Here is a 13,252-nt window from a genome sequence, read left to right on the forward strand (position 1 = left end):
GTTAAATAAATTTGATACTTAAATACCCATATGAAATGATGTTACAATTTGTCCTGTTCCAATGAAATAAGTGTAAGGACACAAGTCTAAACGTCTAAACCAAACTGACTCTATGACAGGCTTTAAGTTTCCCCTGTAAACTAGAAGGCCTGAGTTTCGGCTGCCCCTGAAACTATCAGGCAGTTACACATTGCCCAAGGCAGGAGTAACCACCCTTGCAACACCCAATCAGGAAAGGCCAGCGACCACCCTCCACATTACTGAGGGAGAGGCCATAGATAGAAACTATAGATAGGACCCTGTTACCTAATGTTAAAGTTAACCCGTTAGTCTCCGAACAAGACCCTAGGCTCGCTCTGTAATTGGTTGGATTTAAAGGTACTCTAAATGTTTTAATTGGATCCCGCCAAGAGTAACGAATACTCTAGACAATGTGTATGGTTAAACCCGCTGTCAATAATGTTGAATAATTATGATTGGATCACTGTTCCCCTGCCACAACTTCTGTAACTCCCCCATCACAAACCCCATAAAAACCCTACTCTGCCTTTGCTCGGGGCTCTCAGCAAAGATCCACTGAAATGGTGAGGTCTGGGAACCAGAGCTTAAGCCCGAATAAACACCCTTTGCTTTTGCATATGTGACTCGGACTCCTTGGTGGTCTTGGGATTTTGGGGAGATCGCCATCTGGGCATAACATAAGTATGCGTGCTTCATGTGTAAACTGAATTACGTTTACTAAAAATTCTTTAAAAGTGTGCAAATATTTCTATTTGCAAGAATCACTAGCCCAAGAATCACTATTTTAACTTTCAGATGAAAAGAAGTACGCATTAGATAGGCATTCCGATCACTGTTAACAGAAGGTAAAATGATTATAAAAAATTCTGCTTGTAATGCTTTTGTGACTGGTACATTGCTTAAATTTTTGACCAAAAATATAATGGTCTCCAGTCTTTTTTCCAAACTGAGGGTAGATACAAGCAGGATCTCAGGGAGGAGGGTGGAGACCATTCCTTTGATGTTTACCACTAAAAAGAAGAATGTGAGCTGATGGGACACGCACATAGTGAGCAAGAAACGGAAAGAATGCCTGTGTGGACATACCACCTCCACCAATGATCCTGGCGCCCTACAAACTTGGCAGGGGCTGGAAAGAGGTGTTCAACAGTAAGGCAGGGTGGGGTAGAAGGCCAGTTTCCTTTCTGGGTTAAACGTTACTACTGAGAATTCCACAAAGGAAATGTTCACTATGTGAGCATTGTCGGCCTACATTGCTTAATACTTATTGTAAAGTTTAGATCATGTTTTAAGTTTTGAGAAATTCAAAAGCTAGTTACACTTTTTAGATTCTGTATGTTTCTTTTGTCAGTACAAAAAGGTGTTCATAGTCTCAAAAGGCTGAAACAAACAAAAATGGTATGTTAACTACGTAATTCTGAGCAAACCTAAATCAAATTTCCTCAGATCGGTAAAATCACAGAATGTCGGGAGCTCGAAAAGATGCCTAGGCTACACCCCCTGCCCAGTAGTCAGCCAGGAGGAAGGGAGGTCTGTCTCCTGGGCAGCCTGGACCATGTCTGAAAGGCACAGCAGGGAGGAAAAAGAAGTGGATGTGGAACCGAAGGTCTAGGATTGAAACTGAGCTTTCCTGCACTACTTCATGTCTTTGTGCATCTGCCCACGAAGGGGGTGGTGTCAGCATTTTGTGAAGGAGAAGTCGGGTCGGGAGCTCCGTGAGGAGCCATGGTAGCAGCATGCTGTCTATCAGGTCAGGGACCTTTGGAGAAAATAAAGGGGGGAGAGGCTTGACCGTATTGTGGTTAACTGGATTAACGAACTGGTAACATGATCAAACTCTGCGACTTTGGATGAACGGATAGACTACACCCCCGAGCGAAGTTTCTAGTGGTATGCTATAACACGTGGACTTCAGCTCTGTTCTTTTCAATATCAATCACAATTTAAATGAAGATCCAGACGCACAGTTATCAACTGGTGTGGATAGGTTGTAATGGATAGCAACTATACTAAATGGCAGAAATGGGATTCAAAAAGTCCTCAAAAGATCAAATTGAGCTAAAGAAAGAAGTCTTAGGTGTGGGTACAAATGACCCAACTTTACAGGAACGGGGCAGGTGATAGATACACTGCTTGACCAAGCTTACGGAGCAGCACTGAGGGTTGTATGTGAACCACGGATACGTATGTTAATGAGGGGGCTGCCTAATGGGCTCTGTTGCATCAAGGGAAATACGGTGATAGACGTGTTGCCCTGCTGAACTTCATGGTTCTGGCTGCCTGTCCGCCATCCCTGTGGCTGTACTGCCTCCTTAGTTGCTAAGAGATAGGATCTGCCTTCTGCAGGCCAAGTGTCAGAGCACCCTCCCGAAGGGCAGAAGAGTCCCGTCTATTTCTGGCCCTGTGCTGTTGTGACCTCTTGCAATTGGAAACCAGAGTTCTACTTACCACCCACCGCTCTTCCAGCCCTTCTGTGTTCCCGCTGGAGGAGAAAAGTTCAGTGGGAAGCCAAGGAGAGGGGGAAGGAAGGGAGGAAGGGAAGGGAAGAATGAGAATGAATGGCTATGCATGTGTGTGTTCACCTGAGGATGACAAGTGACAAGTGGATCCTGTCCCCCTAACCTTGTGCTGTGCACTTTGGCCACCCTGGACTGAGTAAGCACAAGGTATATAAAATGGGCCTATTAAGAGTCCCGGCTTCACAAGGTTGTTGAGAAGATTAAATGAGCAGGCAGATGTAACAACCTCCAGCCAAGCATCTCACCTCTATCACACACACAGATGTTCCTTCTGGCCCAAGATGACTCTCAAATAGAAACAAAGTGAAGAGAAAAGGAGATAAACTAGTAACAGGTCACTGGTTTCTAGTTAAAGGCCTAGTCCCATATCACCCTTAACCCATCTCGGCAAATGATCTTGTGAATTTGGGGGAAATCGGCAAACTTCTTGTGGTCAAGTTTGGGGTCTGGAAGAGAAGATGTAGGGTAACAGGTAAGGGAGCTAACCAAACACCTATACGAGTCCTGTCTGTGATTTCAGTGGAAGCTGGGACACCCAACAATGTGCAAAGATGTCAATGTGTGCATTTGAGTGACTCCCACTATCCATCAGTGTCTAATGGCCTGAGTGCAGGATGTCAGAATGTGGACACATCTGTTGTTCTGAGGCCAAGGTTCAGCATATCCACAGTGCACAGGACAGAGAGCTGCCAGTGTAAGAACAGAGAGAACTGGCCACGGCATAGGGGAAGACAAGCCTTCTCTCTTCTCTGTAGTCTACTTAAGGTGCCACGGCCAGAACAATCTTCCAAAAGCACTAACTTTATTTCATGGTTAACCTGCTTAAAAACCTCGTTGGGTCCCTGTGCTTCTAAGAAAAATCTTAAACTCCTTGGCTTGAGGTCCTAAGCCGTCCATAATCTAGTTTTGCTAACTTATAACTCAGTCTTTTTAACACCCATGCTTCTGAGGCCAGGATAATTTCAAAGTCGGTCCCTAGAATTCCATTTCTTTTTTGGCTATAGTATATGGCTTATGCTTCTCCACTACCCCTCCCCACTGCCATACCTTCTTCCCTCCCTCCTGTTCAATTCTTGTGCAAGCCTGTGTGTTCGTCTGCAATTGCTAGAGCATTCAATTACAATCTAGTGAAACAAAACCAACCAACAACAAAACCCATTTATTCTATGCTCTTTGCACTGGATCTGATTCTGCCAGGAATTATGAGTTAGTTTTGTATCGTGAACTCTGTGCAGATTGGTACCAATGCCTTCTAATCCTGTGTATGCCCCCAAAGTGCCTAGTGCAGCTCTTGGACATAGTGGTAGCTCAATAGTTACGTGCTAAATGAAGTTACCTGGCAAATCCAGCAGGAAAAAAAAAATCACTTAAGTCAGTTATTTGGCCAAACTGACCAGGCAATGAAGTCAAAGTAATTGATCTGGTTAGTCCCAATAGACGAAGTCTAATTCTACATATAGTTACCTTGAAAGTCAAAGGTGCACTGTGTATGTGATATATTTTAATGTGGGATTCTAACTGAATGAAGAAGGATCATACTCTCAGAGGTCTGAAATTAAAGGGGTATCTGCCTTATTCTGGAATCTGTATGTAAACATGGAACTCATTCTTTTCATCTGAGCCTGCTTATCTGGCTGTTATGCAGATCATCTGTCATTTAAGTTTATAACATGGGTCTTTAGTTTAAAAAATAAGAGGTGACATACTCTCTATTTTACTCAGCATTTCGGTATATGCATCCCATATGAAATACCAGTGATGACAGATACTGTAAATAAACATCATGAATAGAAAAATAGTTCACTCAGGCTGAGCTCATTCCTTACATGACCGCTCATTAATCCTGTTCTAACCCTTACTCCACTATGGTAAAAGCATTCTAAAAGTTACATGTAAGACCACTATAGTTAAATGTCACCGTCTACAATTGTCAGACTTCCCCATTGGTCAAATTAAGGAATACTCTACGAGAATATTCGGGGGGAAAAACCACTTAAACTTTCATAGAACAACCCACAAATCATGGTCAACAGTATTATGGACTCAATGTTTGTATCCCCTGAAACTTCCCCCCAATGTGATGGTATTTGGAGACAGAGCCTCTGGGAGATAATTAGGGTCAGCTGAGGACATGTGGCTGAGGTCCTCATGGTGCGATTTGTGCCCATTTAAGAGACACCAGAAAGCTTGCTCTCACTCTCTCCCCAAGTTGTGAGCACACAGCAACACGGCAGCCAGCCACTTACCAGCCCAGAAAAGAGGTCTCAGAAAGAAACTTGCTTTGTCAGTACCTTGTTCTTGGACTTCCCAACTTTAAGAACTATAAGAAATAAATTTCAATACCAACCTGTGGTAATTGTTATGGAAGTCTAAACTGACCAAGACAAATAGTTAACAGGGCACTGAAAACACAGCTCATGAAAAACAAAGATTAAAAGCATTTTGAAAATGCATACTTAATTACATAACAGCTGGTAATTCCATCTTACCCCTTCTGGGTAAAACAGATGTACTAAAAAGAGTCTTTAATATAATAAAGAATTGTCAATTCTTGTCACGTTAAACCTTAATTTCATAACTCAAAGGTGGCATTAGTCTCTTAAACGCAAACATGGCGATTCCCCCAACAAGTGCCTTTCTTTTAGACCTATTTCCTATATATTGTACACATTTACAACTATGAGTTGTAATGTAAAATCTATGCTAACAAAATTTGGTGAAATGGTTCGCTGAGATTACAAATTTTCTATTAAAAATAGATGTCATGTGAATAGGAAAATTTAAATGTAAAATCCTAAAGGACCTTATTGTTTGTATGAGGTGTTCTTTTCTCTACTCCCCGCCGTTCAAATTTTTAAAAATACGGTTGAAATGTGAATTAAAATGTCAATTCCTTTTTCTCCAACTCTATGTAGTTCAAAAAGAATATTTCTAACATATAGGGCTTACCAAAGCGTGTCTGGTTTCCAGTGACTATGTGTTTCTCGTTTAAAGTTTGGGAAACTGAATATCCCAGAAAAGCAGTGGGCTTTGGTAATTCATTAACATCCCTCAGTCATGGCAGTAAGAGATAAGAGACTGCCCATCTTTGGCAGTGGGTGCCAAAACGGCTCTGCCCTTTGCTTTCAGAGTAAAGGCCCCACAATATGAACTAGGAAAACAGAATCAAAATCAGAGCACAACATATATAGAAGGGAGACTAACTTTCCAGAAGCACAAGGATTTTTCTATACATTTATAAAGTAGGATTTTCACCTGTTTCTAATTCCTTACTTACGTAACCATGCTGCTCTAAAAAATGAGGGATTTATAAAACACATAATACTGCAGGTTTCTATTTTTCTCACAATGAGTTGGGGATGGCTCTACCTGAGATCTCAATGCAACTCAGCCTGGATTTTCTATTGAATGGTCCATCATCATTGAGCAGCCCATAATCATTAATTTAAAAAATTCCTCAGAGAGTCTACCTGTGGATCATTTGTCACATAAAGGGTGGCGTACCCATATGGGTATGGGAACAGCAGAATGGGAGCTGGGAGACCCGAGTGACCACCTTCGCTCTTCCCGTATCGCTGGGATGTCAGGAAGGCTGGATCAGCTCTCTGAACATTGTCTTTATTGAACAGCATCTTGAGAGCACTGGACTGAAAGCTGCTGAAGATTTTCATCTTTAAAATTCTATGACTTTATTAAATGTTTATTGAATGCAAATCATTTGCCAGGTGCTATGAATAAATATGAATACATGCATAATACATGGCCCAGGCACTGGAGGAGCTTACTGATATTTAAATAGGCTATTTTTCCACAAAGTACAAAATTCGTGATGAAAATGATTTCATTAGATATGTTTTTAAAAATCTGAAAGGACGCTGAAAATTCTGACTTGACCACTTTCATGTCCTCTGAACAGGCTGTTTTCCTCTGTGGGCACGGGAGGTGGGGGATGCAGAGTGGTGGGAGCAGGTGCCGTGGGGGAGGCAGAGGGCTGGGAGCAGGGGCCCTGGAGTCAGTGAGACCTAGGTCTGAAACTCACCTTTTTCACTGACCGGTGTTTCTGTGGACGAGAGACAGAACCGCTCTCAGATTTGCTTTATGATCTTCTATTATCATTTTTCTCATCTTTTTATAAAGTAAAAGGTAAATCAATCCTCTTTTGAGCCCTAATTCTATTCCCCAAAGATAACCAGGAAGGGGCTTACGTTCAAGTTTTACTTGGGGACACCACCAGTTGAGGTTCTGCAAGGAATTCTTCTTAAAAAAATTTTTTTAAAATGTTTTATTTATTTCTGAGAGAGAGAGAGAGAGAGAGACAGTGTGAACAGGGGAGGGTCAGAGAGAGAGGGAGATACAGAATCTGAAACAGGCTCCAGGCTCTGAGCTAGCTGTCAGCACAGAGCCCAATGCAGGGCTCGAACTCATGAACCGTGAGATCATGACCTGAGCCGAAGTCGGTTGCTTAACCGACTGAGCCACCCAGGCGCCCCAGAGGCTCTGCAAGGAATTCATCAATAAAATGTAAAACAGCATTTCCAGTCATTTGTCCTACGTTTTAAGGAGGGCATCTTTGGCATCTTCTGGGCATGCCTGTACGTGCCCATCTCTGTCTTCTGCAGGTCTTTGCTCTTCTGCCTCTCCGCACAATTATTCAAATGAAAGATGCAAATGAAACTCTTGCTGGCATCCTTTCTGAGCACCCAGTTGTGACTCACCCCCCCACCCCCACGCTCTGGGCATCCATACCTTTCACGCTCCTTCTCCCTTCCTATTGTGATTACCTCCAGGCACATCTTACCCTTCCTTCAGACTGCAAGTGTCCTGGAGTGCCTTGTTTGATGCGATTTTGTGACTACACAATACCCCATACTGTCCCTTCTGTATATTAACTACTCAGTAAAAGCATGGTTAACACAGGTTAAAATTTGGTGAAATATTTGAGAATATGAGAAAACAACTGGTTTTATTTTTATTTCTAAGATGTAAAATTCTCAGTCGTGTCTTGAAAAGAAAGGCATTTTAATTCTGGAAAAATGCCCTATCAGTCGAGCCCATCTACAGTTTTTCAGGAGGCCTCTCAGAAACCATCTCTGACAGACGATGTCAATGTGTGAGAGACAGAGGAAAGAAACTCTGCTATCATATGTGTTCTCCAGAACGAGGCAACAGTCTGAGCTAGATGTCCTCCTTGGTCCCCTCCCTCATAAACTCACAAGAAGGGGAATCAAGAGGGAAGCGTTGTGTAAGTGTTTTTCTTTTTCAATTAATGTGAACTGGAATTAAAAAAAAAGCACAAGCCTAACATAAAAGCTTCTTCATAAAGCATGCTTACCACCACAGTCAGAAGCAAGGTAGCTGAACCCGAGTACACAGTAAATCACGCACAAAAGGGTGGCCCAGGAGGCGGGCACACTGTGGATCCCTCCTGTACGCGCCCCTGCTCCATTCTGCTCCATCTCGGTCCTTCTGCACCCTGCACCAAGTGTGCCATGGATGGGACAGGCCATTTTCAATCTAAATCTTGTTACAGATTAATAAGCAAACATTTTCTTGCTTATTATGCAATTTATCATGATGAAAATTACATTGGACTCCTCAAGGCTACATGCTGATACATTCATTTATTCAGAGCTGTGTATAGAGAGTTATACTAATCTTCATGACAGAAAAGGATGTAACAGCAAGATTTAAATTACGTACTGAAGAACTAAAGTATTTGTGTCTGTGTACATACTACATGTTGATAAAACACAGTGCATCTTTATGTTTGCTGATAGAAGCTTCATGTAAACTGATTGAAAAACAAAATAAAGCAAATTTTAAATAGTATGCCTAAAATAAAGCCCATTACTTCTCCTGGCAACCAAACAAGACTGCGTGCTGTTGAAATTGTGTTTAGATCAGCTTTGAAAACAGGCTAAAAAATTAGGTCAAAACAAAATTCTAGACTCCTTGGAGGGTATACAAGGCATCTGCGAGCCAAGGGAGAGGAGAAAGGGTTGGAAACATGTTCTGGCGTTTGCACAAAGGCCAGCTGCCTCTTGCTATTGCTTCAAACTCACGGGCTCACTACTTGTCTACTTCTTATAGTCAGTCAAGGACCTTCAGGCCTCTTGTATCCAAAACCTATCCTGGCTGCCATTATGTCAAACAATTCATTCTAGAAACGAGCTGCTCTTGGTCTGTTGAACACTAAAACAATGACAATGGCATCTCCACCCACACTAACACCAAACAGGAAACGTCCATTCAATCTTTTAATATGTGCTAAGTACTCGTTGAAGCACTCCGCAAATATAAACACATTCAGTATCAACCTTATAAGGCGGGTGCTTAACTTATAGAGGGAACTGAGGTAAGAGGTAAAGGGACCGAATGAAAAGCGTACAGCTAGGGAGACACAGAGGTCATGTTTCGAAGCGTGGTAGTAAGACAGAAGTGGGGGGCGGACAGCTGCCTAAACTAGAAGTAAACTCCTTCTCCTACCAGTATCTTGGGACTCTGGGCCGGGAATGCCCAACCTGCAGGCAAAGCCATAGTCCAGCCTCTACTGGCTTCTTCTCCTAAGCCTAATGCAGCCAGCAGAAAGACCCCAAAGCCACGATGGGTCATAAGGGAACTGTGGGCTATGAGAAAGACAACCATGAAGAAAAGGTCAGAGACTTCTAGTTTTTTCCAAGGTTAACAAAGATAAGAATTATATGCCAATCATTGAGAAAATCAGAGGCGATAACATTTGCACTTAGAAAGGTACGTGGGCCAGGTCCAGGATTCCTACCACCAGGAATTCCCACCAGCTAAGACCGCTATTCTAAAAAAACCAAACCAAACCAAAAATCTTCCTCTGGGGAATTAGTCAAGATGAATCTCTATCACCACCCCCAATCCTCTTCCCATCATTCTTAGCCACTTGGCTACCAAGGGTTTCCTACTTATTTCATTTTAGTGGCTCCCTCAGCTCATCTGCCTTTCCCAGGACCTTCATCTCTACAACCTCCTATGGCCGGTCATTTCCTGTATGCAAGGGAAGCCTTAAAAAGTGTGATTTAAAAGTCACTATGAGGGGTGCCTGGGTGGTTCAGTCAGTTAAGTGTCTGATGCTTGATTTTGGCTCAGGGCATGATCTCATGGTTCATGAGATCGAGCACCATATCAGGCTCTGCGTTGACAGCATGAGCCTGCTTGGGATTTTCTCCTCTCTTTCTCCCTCTCTCTGCCTTCCCCATCCCCCGGCTCACACGTGCTCTCTCTCTCTCTCAAAATAAATAAATTTTATTAAAAAATTTTTTTAAATGTTTATTTATTTTTGAGAGAGAGGAGAAAGAGAGCATGAGCGAGGGAACAGAGAAAAAGGGACACAGAATCTGAAGCAGACTCCAGGCTCTGAGCTGTCAGCACAGAACCTGATGCAGGGCCCAAACCCATGAACTGTGAGATCATGACCTGAGCTGAAGTCAGATGTGTGACTGACTGAGCCACCCAGGTGTCCATAATAAATTTTATTTTAAAAAATCAAAATGAGTGTGAAGGTTAACTCCCCAAACTATGGCCACATATTCTATCAGTGAAACATTTCAGAGCGAGCATATGTATAACTTCTCTTGTAAGTGACGTGTTTACACTAGTAGATAATAATATATAGTATTATCTATAAAAGGCCCATAAACATAATTGAAAAACTATGTCACAGATCATTCACTGGCTCAAAGCTAAATCCCAACTGTGCCCAAATTATAGAAATATACTTTCATGGTCTATATCCAAATTTTCATATATAGAGATGTCTATTTTTTTTTGTCTATCAAAAATGCACACCCTATCAAGGTCAATCAATGACCTCCAACAGAAATAAACAAACAAAACACAACAAAACCCCCACATATTAACTGGAATCAAGCACGTACTTGGCGAGCTGCTTCTCAGCATCAGCACAAAGTTCGAGAAGCCCCATGAGGACTGCAGACACGTCCATGTAAGGCTCCCAGACTGTGAAACCGCGTCCAATCAGATCAATGGCCGTTCTTCGGATCGTGCTGTGTGGAGGCAGCTTGGGGCCCGGGGGCTGCAGCAGCAGAAATGTCAGCGCCTTACCTGAAATGACAAAATAAAAGAGAGAGCAATAAAGAATTTTTACTTCTGTGATGTTTTCTTTGAAGCATATTTTCAAACTATAAACCATGTTGGATTTCTTTATTTTTTAACTGAAAAGGGGTTTTGAACATCAAGATTATTAAGAGATCGCAAAGCCATATACTTTAAACAGGTAAGCTAGGCTGCAATATTTTATACCATGTTCTAAAGGGTTTTAGTTGCATAATATATGTAAAAATATATGTATAAGTAAGCACATATAATTTCAAAACATTATTAGTCATCCTAACTTCTTGACAAGGTTTTTCCCGACTCGGCACTGCACAAATGCAATATGGTTTCAAATGATGTTATATGGTGTTCATCTCTCTTCTGCACCTAATAGTTCCTATGTCAACTGCTTCCGTCAGTTGCACTTCTTATCGCAGATGATGTTGCCTGCAGGGATGAGGGATGGAGAAGGGAGAGGGGTAGTTTTAAAAAGTCTCCCCCACAAGCACCTATGTTTCTCCATATTCTACTGTACATGGTCAAGTACACTGAGGTCAGGTATGTGGTAAAATCTTCACATGAGTTTGTGAATTAAAATTAAAAGACAGTTCAATATTACTTCGAAATCTGATGAAATGATCCAGATTGTAATTAACATCTATTTCTTTATGTTGAAGATAACGCTAACGATTTGTGGACATACGCCCAAGGGCCATTAAGCTACAAAAGCTCATCTGTGTCAAAAGGCATTTTGACATTTGAAAAAGAAAACTGGGGTTGAAAAGAGCAAACTGCAATTTAGAAGAGGTTGTCTGTTTCTTGAGGGGAACGAATACAAGTCACAGAACAGCAGAGCCAACTGGTTAAGGGGCTCATGTGCTTCAGATTTAAGACAGTTTCATAACCTACTGGGGTGGGGGTGGGCTGAGGGAGGTACTCATGAGCTTCCTTGTCTGTAAAATGGGGATTAGAATAGCTATCCCTCATGAAGAGCCTGGGTGTTAAGTGAATGAATGCGTGTAAGGTATCTTGTCGGGTGCCCAGCACCCAGGGATACTCCACAAATGGTGGTCAGGGCTCATCACGAATAGTATGTTGAGCTGGTCTGTTCTCAAAATTAAGAACATGGCATATAAACTTTAATGCATTCAGCAAATAAAAACATTTACTCGTGCTTATATTCTAGCCAATCGTTTGTTTTTAAATTTATTTTGAAAGAGTTACAAAGGTAGAGACAGGGTGAGTGGGGGAGGGGCAGAAAGGAGGATGAGAGAGAATTGAAAGCTGGCTCCATGCTGTCAGCACAGAGCTTGATGTGGGGCTCGATCTCACAAACCATGAGATCATGACCTGAGCCAAAACCAAGAATGAGACACTCAACCGAATGAACCACCCAGGCACCCCTAAAGTAGTGTTTTGAAGTTGAATCTGGTGTTTTAAAGCAGCCTGATGAGACGGCCGTTCTCTTTGTAGCATGCATCCAAGCTGATGAGCTTCACATACTTTACTGCCTCTTTATTATTTTTTTTGAGAGAGAGAGCACACGCACGGGCATGCGCATGAGTAGGGGAGGGGCAGAGAGACAGGGAGACAGAGAATCCCAAGCAAGCTCCACACTGTCAGCGCAGAGCCTGATGCAGGGCTCGAACCAATCAACTGTGAGATCATGACCTGAGCCGAAACCAAGAGTCAGATGCTCAACCGACTGAGCCACCCAGGAGCCCCTGTTCCAGCCAACTGTCCAAGGAGACTGGACTGCAATGGAGATGAGGAAGTGAAGGAAGCTGTAAAGTCCAGATAAGAGTCTGAGAATGCACTTTGTTTATTGCTGGTTCAAAATCTCTTCTGTCACAGAACCTTTTCCGAATCTGTTGAAAACCATCAGTCTTTTCCCCGGAAAACTACATACAATATATATACGTATCCACCAAATTCTGCAGAAGAATTTCAAGCAGGCCATGTGCCTTGGGTTAACAACTCCTGCCATAAACTGAAAAGGTACTTATGTGTGGAGAGCCTCCTGGAGGAAACATCCTGAAATGCACGACTTCAATGATACATGTATTTGAAATTTTTACTCTCATGTAGATGTCGTAGGTAAAACTGCAAGTTTCGTGGATCATTAAAATACAAACTCCTTAAAAAAAAGTGACCCACTGGTTTCTATTTTCTGACAGCACTTATGCCTCCCTTACCACAAGATATTTTTAAAAAGATAAGCTATGTCCATGCATTTCCCTTTTCTGCATCAAGTTTCTGCTCCTTGAGGGTAGGAACCATGTTTCATGGAACTTTGTCTCCCAAACCACCGAGCACAGTGCTTTGCACACATTATGGACCTAAAATGGAAATACATCTGTCTTTACTGCATGTACATTTCTAATGCAGCTCCCTGCCCCAGTCGGTCAGAGTATTTCAAAATGTTAAGAAATCCACTGCTTTTCTGTTATTCTCTACTTCCAGGAGGATGTGAGAGCTGCAGAGGAGCTGTGAGAGCCTCTCTGTGCTCTGCAGACATCCTGAAGCACTTGCAGCCAAGGTTTCCCCTGCAAGGGGCGGGGCCCCTGAACGTGTACCCTTGGTGAGCAATGTTGTGAAGGGGAAGTAAGGTTTCTTAAGTACAATGTTTT

The 13,252-nt window shown here is 42.4% G+C and overlaps 1 protein-coding gene across 3 annotated transcripts in view; it reads right to left on the reverse strand.

Annotated features, from left to right (window-relative positions):
* Positions 1–13,252, reverse strand: part of WDR7 (WD repeat domain 7) — a 357,763-nt gene that overhangs the window by 97,416 nt on the left and 247,095 nt on the right. For all 3 annotated transcript variants that reach the window (XM_039230510.1, XM_039230509.1, XM_039230511.1), the window contains one exon: positions 10,445–10,631. In XM_039230510.1, the coding sequence (XP_039086441.1) occupies positions 10,445–10,631 (187 nt within the window). The remainder of the gene's footprint in view (positions 1–10,444; positions 10,632–13,252) is intronic.

Source organism: Hyaena hyaena, unplaced genomic scaffold, assembly GCF_003009895.1.
Source record: "Hyaena hyaena isolate Hyena2069 unplaced genomic scaffold, ASM300989v1 scaffold_47, whole genome shotgun sequence".
Classification (NCBI taxonomy): Eukaryota; Metazoa; Chordata; class Mammalia; order Carnivora; family Hyaenidae; genus Hyaena; species Hyaena hyaena.